At 31.1% G+C, this 26,675-nt stretch overlaps 2 protein-coding genes across 2 annotated transcripts; both read right to left on the bottom strand.

Moving 5' to 3' along the window:
• Window positions 1-238: 238 nt before the first annotated feature.
• On the bottom strand, window positions 239-4,277 carry LOC131845972 (small ribosomal subunit protein mS31). The gene is made up of 6 exons (XM_059195146.1): window positions 4,127-4,277; window positions 3,385-3,653; window positions 2,866-2,989; window positions 1,869-2,048; window positions 1,036-1,256; window positions 239-551 (listed from the first exon to the last, which is right to left on the bottom strand). The coding sequence occupies exons 1-6, from the start codon at window positions 4,135-4,137 to the stop codon at window positions 280-282; spliced, it is 1,077 nt and encodes a 358-aa protein (XP_059051129.1). The 5' UTR covers window positions 4,138-4,277; the 3' UTR covers window positions 239-279.
• A 2,019-nt stretch (window positions 4,278-6,296) lies between these two features.
• Window positions 6,297-25,407, bottom strand: LOC131845949 (uncharacterized). Its single transcript, XM_059195118.1, has 7 exons — window positions 25,315-25,407; window positions 23,960-24,019; window positions 15,538-15,748; window positions 15,081-15,440; window positions 13,247-13,303; window positions 9,538-9,659; window positions 6,297-8,846 (listed from the first exon to the last, which is right to left on the bottom strand). Exons 1-7 carry the CDS (start codon window positions 25,405-25,407, stop codon window positions 8,586-8,588), a joined length of 1,164 nt encoding a protein of 387 aa, XP_059051101.1. The 3' UTR covers window positions 6,297-8,585.
• Window positions 25,408-26,675: the final 1,268 nt, after the last annotated feature.

The raw sequence follows: 26,675 nt of genomic DNA, 5'->3' as shown, positions 1-26,675 counted from the left end.
TCATGAAGACTAAGATCATGATCGTCATGATCATTATCTGCTGCTTAGCGTCTGAAATAGATGAGACTGAGACCCACGCAGACAGTTGTTTTTATTTTTTAAAAACAATATGAATATTTTTAACGACTAGAAAGTCAAAGAGAACTACTAACTCTAACTATAGAAAGTATTCTTTCTGAATTTGTATTATTTCGTTTAGTGTTAGGTTTAGAATAAAAGAGACTGTAACTTTACTAACTTTGTATATTGATATATTTATTTAAACTTTACAAATAACTACTAAACTGATTTTGTTTCATTTTTGGTATTCTTTGATTGTAACTCCCACACTCCAACTTCTGTTAAAATGTCCTTTTTAGATTCGAAGTATTCTTTGTACCACATTATGTGATCTTTTTTTTCTTTTACCGTGTAGAATGCATTTTTCGAGAGACCCACGCATACCAGTTCCATGAAATGTCTGATGGGACCCTTCTTTGGACACCAACCTTCGAGATGGACGTCGAGGAAGACGTGTTCAGAGAAGTGGACATTTTGTTCTTCTTCCAGTCCTGTATGAAACATGTTTAAAATTAAAAAGAATAAACAATTTCTCCACATACACACACAAACTTTAATCATAATTCAACAAAATATGTGTGTATAAACTACGAATTTTTAAGAAAACTATTATATATGTACATTTAACGTTGCTGAAAAATTTGTTTATATAGTTACTGGGCAGAAAAACTGACATATTCTGTCTGTTTTTGTGTCCTATCCTATTTATATAAGATTGATGTGCTACCCTACCTATATATTGCTAAAACCAACCCCTCCAACCCCTCCAATAGGTTTTAGGTGAAAAATCTAACATACATCCAAACATCCATCCGCATTGTAATAAATTCCTGGTGCATTTGCCACGACAGTCTAACTGACCTGACCTCATGCTCACCTATAATTCTTCACCATTCCATTAAAAAAACCCTTCATCCTTATAAAGTACGGAATTTTATAAATATATATAGGATTATAGGATTCAAAAGTAGTTACCTTGTTCATTGTTTATGGGGAACTTCCAGACTTTTCCTTGTTCTGTCCATAGTGCCATCTTTTGAAAATAGTTGGCGGGTGGTTGTGTCGTCGCCAATGTGAGTTCACGTTGTTTGAGACTATCCCACACATCCAGCTTAGTGCCAAAATTAGTATCTTTTGCTTTGAAAATACCAAGTGGTTCGGCACTAAATATATCTATCTTATTTACTTGTGGTAAACTGCAAAGGTTTATAAACATATATATGTTATATAATAATACTTATAACTCGGTCTTAAAGTTGTTAAGCACATAACTTCCAATGGTTGTAGCTTCAATACTATGCATGGTACGAACATTAGTATTAAAGAGTAGGATTGTTTCTATTGGTCTAGGAGTTTTCTATGCTATGTGCATGTATATACAAAAAAATTAATTTGGATTTTACTATCAATTGTCTAATGCTTATAATACAAGTTCTTCTTAGCTTGGTACTAGATGGAGCTGTGTGAGTTTGTACTAAGTTATTATTATTATCACCAAACTAGAAAATTTGTTTGTCTGCAGATTCTGTCACACTTTCAGTTAACAAGCAGTTTCCTATTTATGTTTTCAGTTAAAGAGATTTGTCAGATTTATCATTTAGTGAAGCTGTAAAAGCCAGCTTGACTGCAACTGGCCTTTACAGCTTCGCAGCTTTTTTGCAACCTTTAAAATCAAATCAAATTTCAAATGGTATGACACCCTAATTACCCAGAATAGCAACGCGTGAGGTGAATGGTACTTCTCATCACACGATGTGAAAATATTAATTATATAATTGGCTGATAAATAAAGTTATACTATACAATACCTCTTTTTAGTAAATTGTGTGGATAGTGGCTTGTCTTTACGCTGTGCAAACCTAGTATTAGGTTGCATGGCACTCTTTTTTTTATCAATCAGCCGTTTAACTTGTTGTCCTCTTGTTTCTGATCTCTGGATGTCATCACCATCTTTCGAGCGGTCCACTTTCATACCAATTAATAAGTCACTGTAAATAATTTTCAAGTACTAATAAGTAAAATATCTATGTATTGTAATAGTTGTCCTAGTTATTATTAAAAAATAACATGACTGTTCTCCCAAGAGAGGGAACAACACTGGTCCATTACAATGTGGCTGGAGTGAACATACATCTGGTTCTCAGGTTAATTTGAAATTTTATCAGTGTTGCTATTGCAAATTAATAGCAGTAACAATATACAAATCTTAGAGAATATGGTATGCCTTACAAGTGAGTTGAATTATTGTATTTGTTTACCAGCTGTGCTAGTAATCTTTTATCATCATGACACACACAATGGTTCATATCATATTGTAACTTTTACATTTAATATTAAAACAATATATAGTTTATGTCGATCAGGAATAATGTAAATTAAAACATTGAAAGATTTTCTCTCAAATTGGTGCAGTAGTTCCAGTTTTTTTTTTCATAACTAAGACCACATTCATTATAATATTAGTATGATTATTGCCTGTACTTAAAAATAGAAGGAAAATTAAATATTAAAAGCAACAAAGATACATGGACCAGAAATACTTGAGTCAGAATGGAGTGGAAAAGATTAGAGGTGTTTGTTTGGAATCAAACAGATGATCAAGATATTTTTGGATATAGTTTAAACAAAGCTGCTGAAAAAAAAATTAGTTTGAATAAAAAGTATAGCCTTTCATTATACATATATATTTTAAAAATATATTACAATATTTATTCACTAAACTTCTTCTTTTAGTAGCTGGTAAAAACTTATTTTTGTAAAAAATAAGTATAAATACTTTATGATACAATACATTTTTATACAAACCTTAGTGTAGTTGACGATTGGTTAATTTTGCCAAGAACTTTGGATAGTAATTCTGCTTCAGTCTGCTTCACATCACCACCAATTGCTTCAGCTACCTCTGATGCCGCCTTTGTAATGCTTTCCTCTGAATACAAATTAAACCTTACTATAACATACTTTTCTACTGAAATAAATATATAAACTGGGGGGAAAGGGGCTTTTAGTAATGTCGACTAATAACACCATTGCTAGCTATGTACCATGTTAGGTTGATGTGGTTCCCCTTAGAAATCATTGGGATAAATTCATGATTAATTTACCACGATGGGCTAATTGACCTGACCTCATGCTCGTCTTATCATGCTCTATTGTTACTCGCAGCAGCATAAACCATTAGCGTAGGTGCACCATTCTATTTAACTCTAAATTTCTAATAACACAATTGCTAGCAATGGTTTATAATAAATATTTTCCATTTCCACTTAGCTTCTTTAGGAAAGTTATTCAGTTTTCCAAATACTTTTTATTACATTGATATACCTATTTTTTCTGTTTTTGCTTCTATTACATCTGTTTTCTGTTTACGATTCTTCAATACATCAGGTGCGGTAGCAAACTTTTCTCTGTATTCACTTTCAGATATCTTAGGCTCAGCCATCATCAACTTTAACAGTTCCTGAATTTTTTCAGTATTGGAATCTGTTTTTTTCTCCGGGTTTGCTTTTATTTCCGGCGTCTTATCCTCGCCATCAATAGGTTTGTCGGATAAACATCTAGTTATAAATTTAAAATCACGCTTGAAACGAAACCTGAAAGAATAATAACCTCTGGTTAAACATCTAGGATATTATAATATTAATAATAATAATTATGCAGGGCAATTCCCACAGGTTACCTAGTGTAGTAGCTAAGCAAAACTTGTGTTATGGATACGAGACAACTGACAAAAATACTAATATGAATAATGCAATATATTTTGGAAAATACATAATATACATCACCCAGACTAATACAAATAATTATACTCATGAATTTAAACATTTGTAATGTGCTAGGTAGGAATCTAACCTAAAACGATCATGGTAAGTAAGTGTCCTAAATCGCTAAACCACCGAGGCCGTCAACAGTCCTTTTTATTATATACGATTTACTTCATTCTAAATGTATAGAATGAAGTAAATCGTTCATAATGCCTTTAACTACCTTACGAGTTTACAGTGGTAAGTTACATAAAAAAATATTATACTGTAATAATTACTAAATAAATAAATAAATGCCATACCTGGTTATCATTGTAATAGAAATAAAGTTAACGTTCTTATTTATCAATAAAATATCTATTTATTATCTAAACACTAAATTATTTGTTTTTGTTTATATATTATTCCTGCATGTATAATGCAAAAATTTTAATAAATATTTTTTTAGGTTATATTTCATCAGTCAGATTGTCATGTCAAAATTTCATGTGTTGTCAATCTATCAGTATGGAAAATGATTGATGACAGATGTGACAGAGGATTAATCTGTCAATTTGATATCTTTACGCCAGATAACCCTACGGGGTAGCCTCAGCCACACAACAAGCTTGTGCAACCAACTGCCGTTTGCTTCTTAATTAATCTACATTCAAAATTGGTTGTGTAAGCTTGTTTTTGTATTTATTCAAGTTCACGATAATTTGATATACTGATATATCCCAATAAGAAAATTTTAAAACACTTTAATGTACGGCCAAAGTACATTTGAAGTTTTATCATTGAGAAACACACAGAACACGGAAGATTTCTTTTGATTTGTGGAGAAACATCAAAGTGATGTTCCTTAATCCGTCAGTGTTGTTTATTTAGACTGAATGTTTTTTTTATCAAAGTCAGAGTTCTTGATTATTATTTTATCGTTGTTATCGAGGACTTAATATCGATGTTTTTCGATTAAATATCGATAATTTCTACTGAGGCAATCAGTAATTTAGTAGTCGTGCCAATGGACTGTACTATAGGCTAATGGCCAATTGAAAAACCTACATGAAATTAACTAGTATGCACTATGCTAATTTTATTTTTGCACACAGTAAAAATAGTAAATAGGGTAAGCGGTAAATAAAAAAAATATTTTAATGGCACATTGATATAATTTTACAACGACTTATGAATATTATTAAGTACTTGACATACAAAGAAAATGTCTTGCAACAGGGATACTTTTAGAATTATAACATAACATTTTCCCTTATACCTTATATGTAGGTACAGACAGTAACAAAATAATAGAGCAAGAGTCCATGACCGCCAGACCTTCGAAAATTGAGTTTCATAAGTTAATAAATTTGAGATGAAATTTTACACACCTTTGTTACGTGTTACCTGCCAAAGGACCCTCGATCCAGGTTTCGAGGGTGGGGATCGTTCTTACCTGTTTTAGGAACACACATAGAAGAACTTTCATATTTACTTATAATAGGAAGGTCTGGCTGTCATGGGCTCTTGGACTATAAGTAATAATATGTACATTTTATTATTAAAATTACGGTGTGACTAATATAATCTAGTTTTAATATTGGGCCCCATTCTATTGTATTCATATCTGTTGGAATGCTATACTATATTAAAAATATATTGACTTGCATTCATACGCATATGATGGTGATATTCATAGATATACGAAAATATAGAAAAAATATATAAGTTATGAATTATTTTATGCTAGTCAATCCTAATAAACATTTTACAGAAATACAAAATAAATTGCAATAATTATTTTCTAATAATTACCAAGTTATTATATAACCAACTAATAATAATATATTTTAACTATACCATAATAATGATGAAGTATTTATGATGTCCCTTAGCTTCTATATAATACCTACTTTAAGACTCTTAATATACCTACAGCACCTATATCTTATACATTGTTTCAACCTATTATAACCTTCGTAATTCGGCATAATGTTGTTTTCTCTCGTTATGGAAATACATATATTTAAGAGATTACAGTTGTATTTTTTTATTAGTACCACGTATTACTTACGATAATTAAATTATCACATTCTTATCACTTCGAATTAACATTTTTAAACTACGCAAAAAAATGAAATTATGACAACAATATAAATATGATATTAATTGTCCAATTTATAATATATAATGAATTCACTTGTTCTTAAAGAGCGTGTGCACTAATCGGTAGAGTTGTAATGTCAAATTCTGGCAAATATATGCTCGTGAGTAGTTACATCGGTCCGACTAAATCGTACCTTGAGTAGAAGTTTTTCTGAAAAGTCTAATACAATCTATACAGACCTTAAGCACGAAGGTATGTGATGAAATGTAGCATTATTATAATACTGGTAACACGTTCTATATACATACATTAAAGAAAATTACATTACCTATATATAAGAAAAATGTTTTGACCGATTTTTGACCGATGATCTCGGATATGTTGGATTTATGTTTATATAAATATTTCATTACCATATTAACAAAAACACTGAAAAGATTAATAATAAAAATGTGAAGTAATATAATTTTCTCGTACTTTTAAATGGGTTGAAGTTACCGGGCCATAATATTTTAAATCTGAACTAAAAAATACTGTTAAATATAATACTTATTTTCTTATATAATGAAATAATACTAACAATCTACTGCTTTACTGCATTGCAGTTTCTAACAATTATTAATTAGAATAGACTAATATTTTTGGAATAAAGATCACATGGTCTGTTTGTTCCAATACTACAAATCCGAATATTCATAATCCTCATACCAAATCGAAAGTTACATTGTTTTGCTAATAACTAAAATATTATCGAAATTAGAGTAAAATACGGTTTAAGAGCAATTAAACATTTATAAACATAAGTTTAATCACATCGATTAAACTTATTTTATACACCGTGAAATCATAGCTCCCTTCAATAACATAAGGCATAAGTATATACGCAGATGACTCTATACGAAGTCTTCCTTTATTTTTTTACTTACAGTATATTCATAATATTAATTGTAAGCAGCTGTTGAAATGCAGTCTTTCAAATGGCAGTACATATTCATTCCTTAAACGTAGTCTACACAGACTAGTAAAAATGATGTCAAAACTAATTATCCTGCATATACGGAATGTATATGGAAACTAATAAATAATATATGGAAACCCATATGTGGAAGACGAAAGTGTTTATTTTATCGAATTCCACTAAATAACACTAGTTATTTAGCAGAAGTCCATTAAATTACTTAACTAATTTATATTATTTTGTGTAATTCCGCTACTGTTAGCATGTGTAAAAGTATAAATTTTGTGTGTGCGGCAGTGCGGAAACCTGACCATCGCTTCCGGAAGCGTTACGACCTCTACAAGTAATAAATTCCGACTGTTATGGAAACTACACCCATATTGCAATATGTGTTTTGCCTCTGAACGAGGCATCATTAGGCAATAGTTCGGTTCAGTTGGGATTTAACTAGGAACCCTAGTATTGTTCGGCGATCAGACTACTCTCACATGCTAATAGTAGCGGAATTAAACAAATCCATTAATTAATGAAAATATTTAATTTATACTTAACATATCAATAGGGATTAGCCGTAAAGTGCATAGCATGGAACTGAACAAATCTGCCCACGTGTAATACAAACGGCATGCTCACGTGATCAATATAGTACGAAAAATCAACATTTTATTCAGATTTCCACTTTGTGTACATGAAAAATCACATATATGTATAATCACATTATCTACGATTATACATAGAGACCGCCAATTTTACAATAATGTACGTTTTACTTAATGCCTAGGCACCCAATTAGATTACTAGTAAAATAATCTGTAAAAGGTCTTAAATCTTTATCCAGATCAATAAATGTAATAATAAATAAATCATCTTGGACGGCTCACATGCGCGATTTATATGACGAACTTGTACTAGAAGTACTAGACAACCAACAAACATACTTAATTACATTTTATGTAATTACATAGAAAAACATATAGACCAATATAATTAGTTTAAATACTTATGAAAAGGAATACTTGGCATTATATGTTTTCATTTAATTTCGAGACCATCCTTATTAAATATCACGTCGTAACACTATTATTAGATATATAGATAGATGAACAATTTATTTTATTGATTTATTTTATTGTATCTTCAACTGTACACAAAAATAAAATATAATGCAACATAATGCATTAAAGAAAATATTACGGTAGATTTGACATATCATAAATCTATACTATTACAAACTTATAATTAACCCAACTTACTAATCAAACAAATCAAATCAAAATATCTTTATTCATGTAGACCTATTTTGATTTGATTTGATTAGTAAAATGGGTCTCTCATACAAATTCAACTAAATGTCTAATCTATTCCCTCACAAGTAACTAAATTATAAAAGTCTTTAAACATCCTTTTTTATAACAGAAAAGGCAAACAAACTGAGCCATCGGATGAAAAGTGGCAACCGTCACCTTTATAACAGCACCACAAACGTCACGTGGTCACGTGACCGTCGTGATACTTGTCGTTCGTTGCCATTAATGAGGTCTAAGGTATCATGCCTCCCTACTCTGTTATTTCACTGCCATATCTGTCCGTTTAATCTGGACAATTTAAAAAGCAAGCTGCTTGGCGGCAAAAATAGGTAAGATCGAAAACAATCCAGACGACATTGACGAAGTCTTTTTGTGTAAAACAAACACTCACCTGATGACAACATAATATGTTATGAGCGCAGTTTTACAAATCCGAAATAAGAGTACCCTGGTCGCAACCACACCGTCCTGTTTTTCTCCCTCTGCGCTATATTTACAATATCATTGTCGTACAGTCTCGTCACTATTTGCACAGAGCAGGATATTTGTGACTGAGCGAGAGGTCGTTCGCTGGATCCGCTGGTTGCACAGGTGGTCAGTAACCGAGGATCTTCGGAACCACGTCGCCCCCATATGAAGAAGCAGCTTGGTTCGTGCGTTAAGTATACGATCTGTTGAAATAGTTTCGTTTTTAATCCTTGACTACTCGTTCTACTCAACATGCTGCCCACCTTCATGAAGGAGGACTACTAAGGGTGTGGTGTAGCAGCGCTACCGTGGCAGATTGCCGTCGTCAGGTCCGTGACCAATCAATTTCAATATATTAGTTTCATAATATTAATTGATATGTATATTAGTCTATATTTAAGATATTTATAATATGGACCTAGTAGCCTGATATAAATAAAAAAAGTTAGTCATAGTTCTCAAAGTATTTCTGCTGAAGTGGCAATGAGTCGGCCATATGAGCCGAAGAAGAGCTGGGAGTGTATGAATGAGGAAGGCAGACGAAAGGACTATCTAACAGTCTATAGGTACAGGCTGAAATAATAATTCTAGACGGGAAAAAAGTTGGCCACTTGTGATACCACGATAATTTTTTTTTATGAAAAATTAGAAAAAATAATAATAATAAATAAATTATAACATTAAGTAGAAAGTTGGAGTCGAATCGAATAGATAGTAGTAAGTGGCAAGAGATCCAGTAACAAGAACGGGGATCTTAAATTATGAATTAATATAGTAATAATAAGTGGTAACAAAAATGAATGAGAATGGATCAGAATGGCACTGCAAAAATAGCCAAATGCTGTGCGATCTAGTAGTTGAGGTAGCTTGTACTATAAATATGAGATAACTCACTTGTGCGTATATCAAATACAGTCCACCTTCCTTGATGGTAACATAGTTATTGTCGAGTCTGATCTTGTTGTGGCTTTTAGCTGATGACACTTTCAAATCTCGGGTCCATGGTCCTATTATGGCTGTAAATAAATATATAAACAATTTATATGTTATACATATTATATAAATGGGATATTTACTTTTATATATTATTTATGAAAGAACATATAATAAATTCAATCCCGTATACCAATATGCATTTTGTAAGACAAAAATAATATCGACGGAGATCCGTAATGATACTAGAATGCTGAAAGAAGTTACTGGGAATTTATAAATACCTACCACAATTTAAAGAGAAAAATCGGTTTTATGTAATCCAATAAAATACAATATGTATCTGTTCCCAATGTGTACAATGTTTGTGAGGAAAAATAAATAAGATTATTACTTTTATATATATTTAAGAATAAGTGTAAAGTTAGATACACTCTAAAAAGTCGAAGTGGATGTGTTTTGTACTAACCAGATTTATTTCTTTACTCTCTGTTTTCTTTTCGAACTATTCTAATGCTGTTGGCTGCAGCAGGCCAGATACGACTTTAGTTTGGCACCGCTAGGAGTTCGAACCTCAGCACAGGCCATCGTAATTTCTATCACCGTTTGAATTAGACAGGGATCTATCGGAGAGTAGTAACCATCAAGTGTTCTTCAGTGACAGTGGTGAGGATGAAAAAGACTAAGAAAACGAGTAGATATCTTACTAAAGGTATAAACGCGAAAGTTTGCGACTTTGGATGAACGGTGGATAGACGTTTGTTACTTTTTCACATAAAAACAACTGAAGGGATTTTGATGAAACTTTACAGTAATATTGCTTATACATCAGAATTACACATAGGCTATTTTCACGTGGATGTAACCGCTGGCAGAGCTAGTAGGGAATATAGTCTGTCATAGTCACAAATCTATACGCATACAACAATTTTCTAATGCTACATCAATTAAAAATATAAGTAGGTACTATTTAGCTTTAACAATGGGTAACCAGCAATGTAAAATGTCAGGCCAATTTTCACGTGGTCCTTCGGGAAATAATAGTAATGAACGCTGTGATGAATTAACTTACTAACTCATCTTATAATCTTCCACTGGTGCCCCCGCATGCATACAGTTAACATAAGTGGGAGAACCACTCTATTATCGCACACAAAAATGCTGTTTATATTATTCCTTTGGTTTTTGGTACCTTCAGCGAACGAGTACGACTTAGGTATATTTTCACAGTTTTATTATTGTCAATATTTAAGCAATGTGTAGGTATTACCTACACGTTACCGGAAATAACGATACGTTGCTGCATGGTTCTTGGAACTCATAAGAATTTAACTTCAAACAATTAAGATAGCGGAGATATGAGAAATGATACTCTAAAGAAAAATATTAATTAATTATCTAATATTGAAATGAAGAAAATATTAAGTGTTTCTTATGTTTTACCGTAGTATAAATGGAATAGGGCATGAATACACATTTATTAATAACTAGCTGTTCCCGCGACTTCGTCCGCGTGGAATTTAACTTCATTTTCTAAAATAAAAGTAAATTACTCCTTACCGTTCTTACTCAGTACCGTCAAAATAGGTCCTGCCATTTCAGAGATTAGCCGAAACAGACAGACAAAAATTGCAAAAAATATTATTTTGGTGTATGTACCGTATTTTATATTCATATGCATATAGTAAAAAACGGTTATTTCAATATTACAAACAGACACTGCAATTTTATTAATATGTATAGATGTATAAATAGGAATAATTAAGGTACAATCAGATTGTTATCATAAGGCATAAGCAAAGAAAACATCTAAGAAGTACATAATTTCATATCTTCAAATATACACATTATATTGAAACTTCCCTTATATAGAAATGACTTCCAAATACACATATATTCACGGAAGTCTAGGAAAGAGTTTTTGATTGAAAGAAACTAGTTCAAAAATAGACACATGCATATAAAAGTGTAAATTAAAAGAAAAAATAATTGAAATATCTACAATAAATATCGTGTGAAACCGGACAGGTCGCTAGTATTATAAAAAAAGATATAAACAAAGTAGGACAAGAAATAATAAAGCAAAGGGATCTAATGATAACCGCTTATCGAATATAGATATTTATGATTAAACAAAACAGAAGTGTGCGGACTTTCCCTAAATACAGTTAGCATTACAGAAATTATTATCATGAAGTGTAACTTTAAATTTATATTTTTATATATTATCTTAGCATTTATACCTTTTAATTTATACCTACATATCATAAATTGGCGTATTTTAAAGGTATGTACTCTAATAGTTTTCTGAACTGTTAATACAGTAACCCAGCGTTCTGATTATTATATTATGTTGGCTACTTATGATAATAAATATTATATAATATTCATACACATAATACGGTAACAGACTGGCTACAATACTTAACATGGTTTAATCATGTTAAGTATTGTAGCCAGTCTGTTCAGTATTAATACTGGTAATAATCTATACATACAACCGTTTTTTACGAAATGCATGTGAATATAAATACGATACATACACCAAAATATATTTTTTTACAATTTTTATCTGTCAGTCTGTCGGTCTGTTTGTTCCGGCTAATCTCTGAAATGGCTGGACCGATTTTGACGGGACTTTTTTGGCAGGTAGCTGATGTAATAAGGACTTAGGCTACTTTTATTTTAGAAAAATAAAGTTAAATTCCACACGGACAAAGTCGCGGGAACAGCTAGTTATATATATATATATATATATATATATATATTTATATTAATGTTTTACGGCTCTGGATACAAGTCGTGAACTTACGTAATTTTTTTTTATTGTTTTTTTTTGTATAAAGTACCTAGTATTTGTGTGTGTTTAAAGAAACATGCAGTCATCCCAGCAAAGTTGAATTGGATTTAATAATATATAGTGAAAATACTATAATATATGTTGTTAGAATAACCAAGACTTTGTCATTGACTGATTGCATTATTTGATTGTAAGTTGCCCTAATTTATTCTAAACTCAATTTTGTTAATTCGTGAAAGTATTATACAATCGTTATAAAATTGCCAAAATTGACTGAATATGGGAATTCTAGCAATAATGAAAAGTGTTCTTATCATTAATTTTATCTTTGTGATACTTTATCATATCTATTTTGTTTACGTACTAATACTTGGACCTATCAGCATCCATTTTTCTACCCGTTACATTATTTTACCTAACTATGTGTACAAGTAATGCTCTGTGAGGTTTTGGAACGAAAATCTGTTTTCACTTAGAATAAATCGTCCCCTATATGAGCGACCACATCTTGTAAGAAATCTACCGTATTACGTTTCTCTATAATTAGACCTATTTGGATCGAAACATACTCATCAAGTATTATGGTCCGGTATACCACACTATCGATAGCTCACGATGCCTCTGACTGAAATATTGAAAATACCTATAAAACATTTAATAGTTGCAGTCTACATACAAATCTGCAAACGCGATTAAACTCGGCAAAGTACAATGTATCGTCAAATTTAGTTAGCAAATTAAATATTCTTAGATTCTACAGTACAGTTATGTGTTGGACTATTAGGGTCTTAGAGTTGAGGCCCAAATCACTAATATTTCGTTAAAAACTAATAAAAAAAATACTATAATATATATTTATTATGTACTTACGGTCTAAGCCCAAGTTTGCTTCATGCTGCGCGCCATTGAAATGCACAACTAATAAATCTGAAAAATATGAATAATAATCTTTATGCCTGACTCATTAATTCATCAACGTTCAGTCTAAATGGGCCATCCTTATCATCTAGAGGTTTAAAAAATACACGCCAAAATATAAATCGGTCATCGTTTCGATGACACTGTGGAATGAGATTTTTATATATTAGAAGATTAAGGTGAGCAGTAAAAGCTGAGTTGTAAATAACAAACTTGGCATATAAATTTATTATAATAGAGACTACTAAGATCGACACTTTACTTGTAATGATTGGATTCCTCAGACATTATACTCATATACAAATAATCATATTCATAGTTGTATTTGTCTGGGCGCTATATACATATATACAATATACAAAGAATATTGTATATATATATTTAAGTATTTTAAGTATTTCTATCTCTATCACAAACCTACCTAGTACCCATAACACAAGTTCCGCTTAGTGGGACTAGATGGCATCGCTGTGTAGGTAAAATATAATAATACCTAGAACAAGCCACAGTCCTGATTTATTATTATTATTATATGTCTCTGGTAGCAGTAGTAATAAACTTTTAAAAATAAATAAAATATACTAATTAATAACTAAATAAATTGGTATTTAAATGTAAATTGTTAAGTTATGCTAATGAAACTATAGTATATAACACACATAATAATACAAATAAATTAATAACAAGGTGTCAGAGATCTAATCTAATTATAAGAGCATTCATAATTTAAGGTAACCAGATATCTGATAACTTTAATAACCAAATGAATTCATTTAGAATGTGGGCAACAAGACACCAAACAGGTAAGGCATAAGAGAACACACCTGATAGAATTTAAACTAACAGAAGTTGTTTCCTTAACTTGTTGACCTATGTAGGAGAAACAATATTTTTATTTAAAATTTTACAATGATAATACTTATTATACATATATAGCAAACATGTATGACACAAGTTAAATAATGTTTACATTCTAGTATGATATAATTCAGCTAAATAATCTAATTACTTGTTTACATTTAGTTGATGTTTATAAACAATTGGCATGTAGTGCATTGTAGACTTCCGAGTAACATTTTAATAAAAGCCAAACATGCGAAACCTATGAATAGAATTGAAGGTGGGATATACAGCAATTAAGATACTCAAAAAGGTCCTTCATAAATATAATCTTAAGACAATGACATCAGGTTTACTTTTAAATATTGCAATTACTGCATGTAAAGGATTTTGTGTACACAGAATAATACAAATAGGATGAACCTGTTAAAATGGTGGTTTCAGATAACAGATATAATATACCTGTATTATTAAAAGATCTTCTTTCTATTATAAATTTGTGTTTTTTAATTAAAAGAAATTGTAATATAACATTCATAAATTCAAATGTAGTAGTAAAACATTCCAGCGATATCATTAAAAGTATCAATTATTCCAAAAAATATTATGCATAAAATGTGGACTACTGTCTCATTGTACCTTGAAGTTCCATCAGGAAACCTTTGTAATAAGTTCCTGAAGAATTTTTCAGAATGACCTAATTGACCTAACTTCATGCTCATCTTGTCCTTCACTGGTGCCCCACCAGCATATATGGTTAGCAGGTGTATGTGTATGGTGTAGCAGGTGGTGTGTATTTTTTTTTAATTTAGTATAATATAATGTACTTATTATACTAAATTTTAAAAAAAGTACAGAATGGAATGAATAGTCTTAGCTTCTACATTACTCTTAACTATGTAGAATATTTATATATAATGTTATATATAGTGATATAAAACTGTACCTTTTGGAGATAAAGTGTCATTATGCATATTTTGTGATTCCATGTCATCATTCTGGGTAACATCATTGTCAAAATTGTGGCCTTCAGAAGCTGGGTAATCACTTCCAATTACTCTAGGAACATGGAGAACCTGTTGCATTGTCTCTTGGTAAGATTCCAAAATGTTTTTCATGTCCTTTTCAATTTTCAAATTTACTTGTTCTTTTAACAATTCTATTTGTACCCAGGACAAGTAGCCGATCGTGAAGGACATAGAGATACTAAGCAGTACTAATAATAAATTTAGGACTAATGCAACTTTTAATTTCTTGGGAATTAAAACAGACAGATGTGTTCTTATCTCTATAGGACCGCGACACTCTAAAAAAAAATACCACGGTAATTTTGAGAAAGTGCTCCTTACAAAAATAGCAGTTAAGTTATTATGTATGTATTGATAGAAAAGTTTAATACCAACCGTTTTTAGGCTCCTCAGTGTTAACAGCACTTTTATCAATATAAACTGTATTATTTCTAGCCTTCACTATTAATTGAGTATTATTACTTTTTACTATTTCACCATCGCATGTGATTTTAACGAAGTCTTCCATTTTTCTATAATTCCTTGTAGTTCCCAGAAACGACGATCTGAATGCATATATTTTACAAATCCCGCATTTTGCGTGTATCTATAAAACAAATATAAAAATTTAGAATATTGTAGTTCGTTGTTTACAGAGTATTACAATATTGCAAATAATTGAATTAGGGTGAAGCACAAACATTTACCTATACATACACGAAAAAATATTTTTAGTGAAGAGTGCTAAAACTTCGTTTCGAAAAAAGAACTCAAAGATTGTCGGACGCGTACATACGTACGATAACAAAATAAACTAAAAGAACGACACAACACACACGGCGGAACTTTAGAACGTAACTACATTACAGACTATACACACACTAGATTGTACGCTTCCATTCCGTTATTTCTTTGATACCTAAGTATTTAATTCAATAAATATTTTGTATATAAATAGATAGACATTTTGTAACAATTTTTCTTATCTGTGGTAATAATATTATCATTTGTCAGAAGATAGTTCTTTTTTGTTATTTATTTTTTTTATCTATAGGAATATGTATTATAATGATGTCATGAATTTCTACTGAAATTTAAAGTTGGACCATATTGAGCTTTTATTTGCTAGTATTGAATAATGATCAATCAAATTTAAAGATCATACTTTATTATTAACCACTTAATATTGTTGATAAAATATTATACATTTGTTCAAAAGGGGGTAGTTTCAGTTTTCTAATTCTACAGCATAGAACATAGCAACGTTTTATGAGTTGATACCGACGTTTTGAGTCGGAACAGAAATTAATTCTAGTTAAGCATATGGAATTAATTATCCTGAAAAAAAAATTGCACAGTTTGACATAAAATTTGTTTTATTTTCACTGAAGCGGGCTTGAATATAAAGATAAAACCTTCAAAATATTGCTTGATAATACGATATGTCGTATTGAAAAATATTGTTATACAAATTAATATCTACTAGTAGAACACAAAACTTATTATTATAGTTTGTGCTAATCACGCTTTTTCATATATTTACTTTACTCTTTGTAGTCACGTAAGCCCACTACTAAAGAATATACCTACTACTCAATAATAGGCTGCACAGTTCGTGATATTTTTAAAAAAATTAGACAATAATTTGGTAAAGGTTGCCATAAGTAAACAATAGTAATGAAATTGAATAAGAGAACTACTTTAATTATTGTTAATATACTTCCTTAGTAAATCACAGAAAACGAACGTAATTTTTTCGATTAAAGTGGTTAGTAATTTATTACGAATAGTAACCTTTTTTAACTTTAAAGATCTTTGCGAGACAGTCCTAATTGCACCTGTGAAAATGTACTCGTTTTTTATTATTTTATTTGGTACACACATAGCATTCGGTTTATGAAAGGACGTAAGCTGTTTTTGTTTCATTTGACATTGTTACGAACGGGAGTTACCTATATAACTTAAGTATTTATTGTATAAAAAGCATTAGGCAGACAAGTCTAGTTACCTACCTACTTACCTATAATGACAAATTAACACAAAATATATAATTATGTATTAAATATTATAAATATTCACTTAAATGTAAAATAAATTATATTAATGTAAAATATCGGTGTGTTGATATATAAATAATGCTTAAAATCAGGTTATTTCAGAAGTCGGAAGTATGAAAACACGTTTCGGTTTATTACATTATCAGAATTAGGTACTTGTCATTTATCATTTATCTTCAATAAATAATATCTTGGGAAATAAATTTTTAGTAGGTAATGTAGTGTTACCAGTAAAAAAATAAAAACAATATTGGCGAGACTATAATGAAAACAAAAATAAAATCATACCTATATTATTAACACCAATAAAATAATCACCATTACGTATGTATTTATTTATAAAACCTTCCTTATAATTTATTCATCACTAGTTTAGCAAATATACCGGTACCGTGTACCGTGAAAGTATTTCATCAAATATATTTTTTTATTTCGTTATAACTTTTAGTGACGATTTTTTATTACGATTAATATATTATTACAAAGTATGTACCTGCCTAAGTAATTTCATTAGTGCAATTGTATTAACAATTGAGTAGGTACTCCAAAATAACTAAGTAACTACAAATTTTCTAAACGTTTAAAAATGAGTAAATGTATGTTTAATGAAAAGGTTAAATAATGTGTAGGTATAGATGAATTATAAAATTATTTAAGCTAATTTAAAGTTAACTTAATGAAAATTCTTTAATTACCGCTCATACCTTTGTTGTGAAGTTTTATTTTATAGGTAGGTAAGAAGGAAATATAGAAAATGACTTGGATTACGAAGATATAGATACAGTTCCTAATGAACGATTGTCAAGACAGGGATGTGTGAATAAAAAGTATTATATAAGAACTATAAATTTAAAATAATAAATACGTGTCTGAGTATACAACACCTATTACAATTACACTATAATTTATTTTTAAGATGACGAAATCCATTTGTATCGACTTGCCTTTTAAATACAACAAATGCAACTTATCTAATCTTCATAGTATATAATGAACCGATACGATAATTGGAACTTTAATAAAAGAGCATATTTCTTTAGAAGGCCACTCAGCCGGTGTTGCCAAAACGTTCCAATCCAAAAAAGCCAATTCACCGGTGTTGCGAGCGCACATGAGCGGCGGAAGATATACTATTATATTCTTTTTCTTCTTTACTATAAAAATGAATTTCCCGTGATATCTTATGCGCGTCTGACCGGAATTATATAAGCTTATAATAAGTACATGAATATTGTCATGTAAGGAATGAATGTGTAATAAACAAAGTCACTTTCATATCTATATCTAATATTTGTTAAGAAATTAGAAAATATTTTGGAATCAAATATAATTTGATAAAATTTATATGTTGACATCAAATACAGAGATATTTTTAAAGTGACATATTCTATAAAAATGTACAAACACCTAATGGACGAAATGAATTTCATAGTAGGCTCTACTACGGATTTGTGTCTTTACCTGTCTTTGTACCTGCCGATTCTAGAGTTCATTGTCAACCGACTGCAAAAAGGTAGGATGATTCCAATCACCTATAGATATTATTTGTGAGCATATTATTACTTTGTCAAGATTAAAATTATTACCATACTAGCTGTGCTACCCGCGTGAAGTTTATAGTCTATATGTTATTCTGATGTATAAGCTATATTACTGTAAGATTCATCAAAATCCGTTCAGTAGTTTTTGTATATATAGTAGGTAACAAACATCCATTCATACTCACAAACTTTCGTTTATAATGTTAGTAAGGTTAATTTCCTTTGCGTAGTTTAGGAGCAGTAAACAGAGAAACAGTAGGCAGAGGCATTCCTATACCTTTATTGTTAATATCTACTATCAGAGGTAAATATATTTATACCTATATGAAAGTATACTTATTATCTACTTAAAAGAATTATAAAATTTGTTGTAAGGTGATACAGGACAGTATACTTACCTAGTTTAATTTTGTTAAAAGTTATCGCGTATCATGTCTAGTAGACACTCAATGTAACCTAACTTATAGGTATTGCCTATTTCCGGCGCCAAATATGTTGAGTACCTGTTAGTAGTGAAGTTACTGAGTAATCAAGAAATTTATGCCTCGGTTACTCATAATAATATTATATATATATATATATATATACCGTGACAACCAGTGGCGTAGTTAGGTAACCAAGAGCCCTGGGGCAAATCAAAAAATGCTGCTGAGCAGTTGGCAGCCCTAAATTACAGTTTTATTAAAAAGCACATATTACACAAATTACATTATCCGGCAAATTAAAAAAAAATAATTTAGGGGAATTCCGAAGGCATAACTTTTGAATTTCTCTCAACTGAGTTGCCATAATTGAGTTGCAACCTGTTATATTTATTATGAAAATGGGAGAAATTTTCGAAAGTTCAGTTAGATCGAGATTTTCTTGTAAGAGTTCGAGGGCTCCCTGAGTTTTAGAGCCCCTGGGCACTGCCCCGCCTAGCCCCTAGGTTATTCCAGATGAGGTGATCAGAAATATCGTTTAAACACGTTGCTTAAATACGCGCTACATTTTGATTCAACATCGCAGAGAGTGATCATCATCTCTCGTATTTTTAAAGAACGGTGTTTCTATCAGCACATCATAAATATATCTTACTAATATTATAAACGTGAAAGTTTCTGAGTATGGATAGATGTTTGTTACTCTTTCATGCAAAAACTGCTGGATGGATTTTGATGAAACTTCACAGTAATATAGCTTATTATACATCAGAATAACAAATAGGCTTATAGTTTAAAAATATATTGTATAAATTGGACGGAGTATAATCAATGTCAAGGAAGTGTGGTGTCAGACGAAGTTGTGCGGGTCAGCTAGTTAAGTCAGACGCAACGGTTTTGGTTTTATCCAGTATTCAGTTTTATCCACTTTTGATTCCAAGCCGGGGTATTAAACCAAGGGGTAGGTCACGATGTTTTCAAATAAAATATATAGGTACAGACAATAAATAAAAATGTGTGTCATCGTACGACCTTCAACTTTTTTACACGGAACAATAAATGTCAGATTTTGCGCTAATGAAATTGGAATCTTAGGTAATTAGTCACCGTTACACGATTCTAGTGTTTAGTATGATGATTGACTCACGCATTATGATTAATGCTTTATCTGTACTTTCTAAAATTCAGGCGAAGCAGGATGAGTACTTTTACCAACAACTTTTTGAGCAGTAATAGTTATATAATAACAACTAGTTATGCTGTTAAAGCTGTATGCCTCTTGGATCTATAAAAATTTTCAATATTATGTAATTAACCTTGATGAAATTTTGTCCATAATATAAGGTAACTGAAAACAACGTATCACACAAGTCAAGTTTTCTAAACAAATTTGTTTCAGAAATACATGTAATTGGTAAACTGGAATTTGGAACAAAAGGAACCATCTTTAGCTCATTTTAAGCACAGAATAATAGAATAACCGGATACAGTTTTGTATGGCTAAGAAATTATTATTGTGAGATTAATTTTCATTTCTATCTAGTTATTTATGACTTCTGAATGCAGATACGACGTTTGATAATGTAATATTACCATAAATCAGGCTACCTGGCTATTGCACGTATACTACTTGTATATTTTATACACTATCAAATGATATATGCATATTATCATTTATATATTTTTTTAATTAATATATTCGATATTAACACACTATATACGGTTTTCTTATCAACAACATATTTACTTACAGAATCGAATGTAGTTTATAGATGTATAAAATTTCAAATAGTGGAATAATTAAAAAGGGTCTTTACGTCACCCCGTATATTGTATGCCGTACGTGATCAACATTATTTATAAATATTATTTATAATTCTTAATTTTGTTTAAATCTAAGATACGAGTAAATACTAAATTATTTACGTAATTAATTTTAAATTGAATAAAGTAGGTGCGTACATAATTTAGTTGTCAAATTCGAGAGGAACTTCCACTACACATCCTATGTGGTTATAGGCCACTTGGTCAATACAATGTGGTTATAGGTCATTTGGAAAATACACTCTCTATGCTGAGGTGATAAAAACGATAGCTTTTGAGAATATCCTTCAATTCTTGTCCCTGAGGGGTCTAGGTAGCGAACTCTGAAAAAGGACTAGCACAAAAGATCTCTATAGGTCGTAGTATTACAGGTCTAAAACATCTATTAATAGCCTAAACACCTCAATAAAAAAAACATAACTTTACGTTTTTTTTATATGACTGGAATGGTAAACATGCTGACGGTACACCTGACGGTAAGTTTACCACTCACATGCTGTTTTATATATACGTCAACAAACCCACGGACATCACATGTCATCACATGAACCACGGACATGTGGGGTCCCCACGGTATCATACACATTACATAAATACAAGGGATGGTCATGTTTAAATAACCTATAATTTCACTTGGGTTGCCAAAGCAACCTGTTTGGCGCCAGAAATAGGCAAAAATAATGTTATCAGTACCAATGGCAACGATGTTCTGCAAAGTTAACCTTGGCAAAACAAGGACATAGAGAAACGCACACGAAAATTAAAGGTTTTGTAACAAATTCTTACAAGTAAATTGGGCACATTTCCGTGTACACAACAATTTATTATGTATGTACCGGTAACATTATAATGTAATATTAATTGATTATGTAACAAAATTACAAGCATTTCTCCGTGCGTAATGACCGAGTGAAATTGATTGATCTGGGAAATAAGATCTATTGATATCAAGGTATTGTTTACAATTTATTGAAATGGGGCCACCTTGCGGCGTAATATGAGTGTTTTTTTGGGATGACAGGTCATTATAGTGCTGATGATCTTAGTTTTATATACAACATGTTTGTGTACCTATCATACGTAATTACACTTGTATACGAGTACTTGGCCTACTTCTCAATTGAAATAAATACAAAACTTCCTTTTTTGTGTAATAGAAAAGGAAAACATACTGACGACTCACCTGATGGTAAGTGTCAGTCGTTGCTTATATGTATGGATGCATTATGCACATGATGTTATTATATAGGTTGTATATAGCGGACTGTGTTCTGATGAATTGTTTGACATCGACAGGGAATTCATCCCCACACGCTGGTACCTAAGTAGTCTAGGACTATGCGGTTTCAGAGGAGCTTCTTTACACTTAGATTGTGAAATGAACTACCTACCGAGGTATTCTCGAGAGACTACAGCATGGGATTTTTCAAAAAGGGTATATTAAGGTTTCTTAAGGATCGGCAACGCGCATGTGACACCCCTGGTGTTTCAGGCCTCCATGGGCTACGTAACCGTTTACGGTAACCGATGAGCCGTATGCTTGTTTGCCACCTACGTGGTATAAAAAAAATGTTTCAGAGCCGTCACTGTGGTAACAAAAATTAATTATTAAGGAAATCAACCACTGTCTCTCGGATTTTTTTGATCTGTTATCCAGGGTTTGCAGTCATTGGAGATGACGCAGTGTATTTACTACATAAATCTTCTTTATGTGTAATATTTCAATAATGTTTATACGTTTGTGTTCTAAGCTTTGACGTAAAAACGACTGGAGGAATTGGGGTGAAATTTTCACAGAATATCATTAAAAAACCTAAATGTGTGTGAAAATAAAGCTAAAGCAAATCTTAGGGGAAATGGGAAATATGCATTTTATTATTATTAATTTTAAATATGCCATCTAATATTGTTTACACCAGACACAGAAAATAATTAAAATAATACATTTTCCTGAACTAATATAAAAAACGGTGAGACTGTTAAGGACGCTAAGGAATCACTTCCATACAATCTTTAGGTAGAGAAAGTAAAGATATGAAAAGAGAATAGGAGCAGGTGACGCATGTTATTATAGAAATAATATATATAGATAATTAATACAATTATTTAAAACCTTATAATATAATTATTTATAACCATAATTACTAGTGTATTTTTGGAAAGACAAAGGGATGAGAGAGATTATGAGGCAAAGGGACAATTAGAAATTAAAGGGAAATATAATGTAATTCGACAGAGACATTGAAGCTGGCAAGTGATTCAATGCAATGAATTGAACAGAGGAGAGACTTCCATAATCTAACAGCCTGGGTAGAAAATTATGTAGAACAGAAGGAAATGAGTGGGAAATCTATACCCTGTTATATATCACTATTATTATTATAATAACAGCGTTGTATAAATGCTTTGTTTATGTTTGTCTTATGATTATCCTCAATAGATAATTTAAGACGTTTAAAATAAACGCAAAAGCGGTCCCCACTAGTGTAAAAGAAAGATATACTGTTATAAATTAACCTAATTTTCATAACCAGAACACGAAAACAACAAACACGTTGCGTAACCACCTGTTTTCACACTTCTCAATGTTTACCACAATATCAATTGTTTGAATTCAAACTAAGGTGTACTACTGCCATTTCCCACAGTGGCGATGACCACGTGTTGGTCGTTACACATAATCGATGTGTAGAAACTGTAACTCGATACTCGATAACATCGTGTTGTGAATCACGCACGCACTATGACCATCGTAGTACATAATCGTTATAATTCGAGGAAAAAATGTGCCGAGGTAGTTTAAAACTTCTGCTCTACATTTAAGAACTATATTTATGCGCAGTCGTTAATACACATTGTGTGTATTCCATGAAAGGTAAGTTTGTTTGATACAATGACTGTTGACATTCTTGTATAGTTTGTCATCCCAGAATCGATATAGGTTTTCTGGTATTGTTGCTGATAATTTACTTACGCGCATATCGGCGGTGCCGCGCTGTCTGGATGCTTCGATGATAGCAGTATCGACATATTGCTGAAAATGATTTGTATGTAGAAATCTGTTCTATTAGCTTTAAAGACGAGAAATCACTCACACACAGTCATGTAGTCTACTTGAAAATATATAAGAGTTGAATAACTTTATTAGCAGTTTATTTTATATAATTGAAATGCCAAGGAAGCTGACGACCCACTAGATGGTAAGTAGTAACTATCACCTGTGTCATACTCATGGATACAATAGCTTACACCGTGCGAGGAATCGAACCCGCGACCATCAGAAGAGAATTATGTGTATGTAAATATATAGGTATACTATAAAATATGTATATATAAGAGTAAAAAATCTGCATGTTATTTAAAAAAAATACTTAATTGCACTAGTGCGAAACCGGGGCGTTCGCAAATATGGTACCTACTTATAAAAAATATAGATCAAGTACAAAAAAGTGGGTCAATCAATGTCTAGAGATACACGGTGTATAATTACAAAAGGAGCATATAAAAACAAAAGGAACTGACCTCGACCGGACATTTGAGACAATTCTTATAATATGATGTCATAAGTGGTTTCCAGATGGCTCTTGGATAGTTTTCAAGGCTACAGCAACTGCATCGAGAAAATATTAGCTTGTACAAACTTAAGATTATCTGATTACATCAGGCCTTGTGAATTATTATTTAAATATTAGCTAGAGACATTATTATTTCTTCATATCACATCATGTTGCTGTGAAGATACCCCTAACTTTTGTACCAGCGAGTGCAATCACACAAAGATTGATTTCAAATCTTTGTTTTATTGAAAAGTACCGATTTTTCACATTTGGCGAAGAAATGACATTGATAATTTCATATCTGTACTAAAATGATAATAATATTAAATATAATTGGTACTGTAGTTTTAGTGATTTTTTAAATCAAACGAAGTTTTAAATTAAAGAACTGCAACTATAATCAAATCCTATAACAGCCAAAGTTATTGAATGTCTTCTTCCCATTAAAGAGACTATTGGTACAAACAAAATTATTATACAATATTTCATTGTGTTACTTTATATAAATCGAATAGTTCTTAACACAGTCAAAGTTAGTTAGATTATAAGTTTCATCGTTCTACTTAAAAACTGATGATGATTTCATACAACCTTCATACAATCTTCTCTTTCAACCCCTTACAATACTTTTACAGGACGAATATAAGTGGCATAATGACTTTGACCTAATCCTTTTATTTGGGGTCAGTGCAGTTACCTACAGTTCTCCATTTACAATTCTCTATGTCAGCCGTTGTGTCTGTATCTATTAAATATACTCACATGCAATTACGGATGTATAATATTTCATGTAGTCCTGTCTACATATTTGGTCCTCTTCGCCCTTTTTACTGTCATATATTCTCATCATCACATCCCAAAACATGTCTAACACCGTACCAAAGTAGTGTTCTTCTTCAAATTATACTCGTTTTATTTTAACATTAATTCAGGTTTCTTCGTGAATATTCCAGAATTTTATTACATGAAAGCACGACCTCAATCCGCCGAATCGATTCAATAGAACAGTGCGACTCAGTGCAATAATATTTTAAATATTATTTTATAAATGAAATTACGAAAAAGTTTTGGTACATAAGGTACTCGTAAATTATATTCTAAATTATAACGTTTTACTCGATTTTACGCGGGCACACGTCGTGATATACTATTAGCAGATGCTAAATTTCTAATATATGTATAACTTCTCAGCGAAAATAATAATTACCGAAAGTGAATTGTGGATGTTTATGAAGTTTCGGGACGTTTACAATCCTAATGAGAATATCCAAGAGGCTCCAAGGGCAAATGGGTAACAGAATAAATGCAATCAACTAAAGTAGACGATCGATAGAGTCTTACGTATAAGTTTTAGACTACCAGTAGCATTTACGTAATAACGTAATTTTGTGTGGAAATTGTGATTCTTAGAAACGGTTAAGGGTTTTGGTTTTGTATTTAAATGTTCAGTTTCTTCTCTCGAACAAATCTATCTTTTTCTTTGACTTTGACTTTCACTGACTTTGTTTTTAAGTTAAAAAGTAAAGAGTAATAACTTTGCTTTACGGTTAAATTAAATATAAAGTTGATAATAACTTGAATTTAAACTCAGTTTTTTTTTGGTTTGCTGGTTTCTGATCAGTTTAACTAGTCTGGATTTCCACTATCCCGATTCACAAATATTTATACATACTATATATACAGTATACACAGATAACATAATATTACATATTTATACATAAACATGTACAATACTTATTATGACTACTTATTATACGATGTCTGGGTTTTTATTATTGGTACATACTAGTATATGTTTGTCGCTTAGTATTCATTGCAGCACTTAGCAGATTGAAGACTGCTAGCATCAGACTGAAGAAGAAGACTGCTAGAAGCAGTCCTGGAGAAATATAACCCCGGATTCTTCAAGTCTATGGCGAATTATATTTTCTGAGTAAGCGCACTCCATCAAAGGTCTTGCCATAATTTCCCATCAGATAAGGTAAAACTAAGCGCCAACCTATTAATAGTAGGTTTAAATAAATAAAAAAAGGATCTAGGTGGCGCTGTGGAGTACTGACCAAATGCATGGTCAATTTCTCTTCTTTTTAAAAATAAGTTTGCATAATATTTTATAGAACCATTTTATTCCTA

Source organism: Achroia grisella, unplaced genomic scaffold (genome assembly GCF_030625045.1).
Source record: "Achroia grisella isolate CSIRO2021 unplaced genomic scaffold, CSIRO_AGI_Agris_v1 utg487, whole genome shotgun sequence".
NCBI lineage: Eukaryota > Metazoa > Arthropoda > Insecta > Lepidoptera > Pyralidae > Achroia > Achroia grisella.
Note: the sequence above shows the minus strand (reverse complement) of the source record. Positions and strands in the feature narration are given on the sequence as shown.

Bases quoted from the DNA above. Each gene is read 5' to 3' on its own strand.
- LOC131845972 (XM_059195146.1), bottom strand. The intron at 2,049-2,865 runs GTTTGTATAAAA...AATTATTTACAG, and splicing joins CAATCGTCAACTACACTAAG to TGACTTATTAATTGGTATGA. The intron at 552-1,035 runs GTAACTACTTTT...TGTTTCATACAG, and splicing joins CCCCATAAACAATGAACAAG to GACTGGAAGAAGAACAAAAT.
- LOC131845949 (XM_059195118.1), bottom strand. From the start codon at position 25,407: ATGTTTTGGGATGTGATGATGAGAATATATGACAGTAAAAAGGGCGAA. The intron at 15,441-15,537 runs GTTGGTATTAAA...ATTTTTTTTTAG, and splicing joins CACTGAGGAGCCTAAAAACG to AGTGTCGCGGTCCTATAGAG. The intron at 13,304-15,080 runs GTACAGTTTTAT...CATATTTTTCAG, and splicing joins TGACACTTTATCTCCAAAAG to ATTTATTAGTTGTGCATTTC.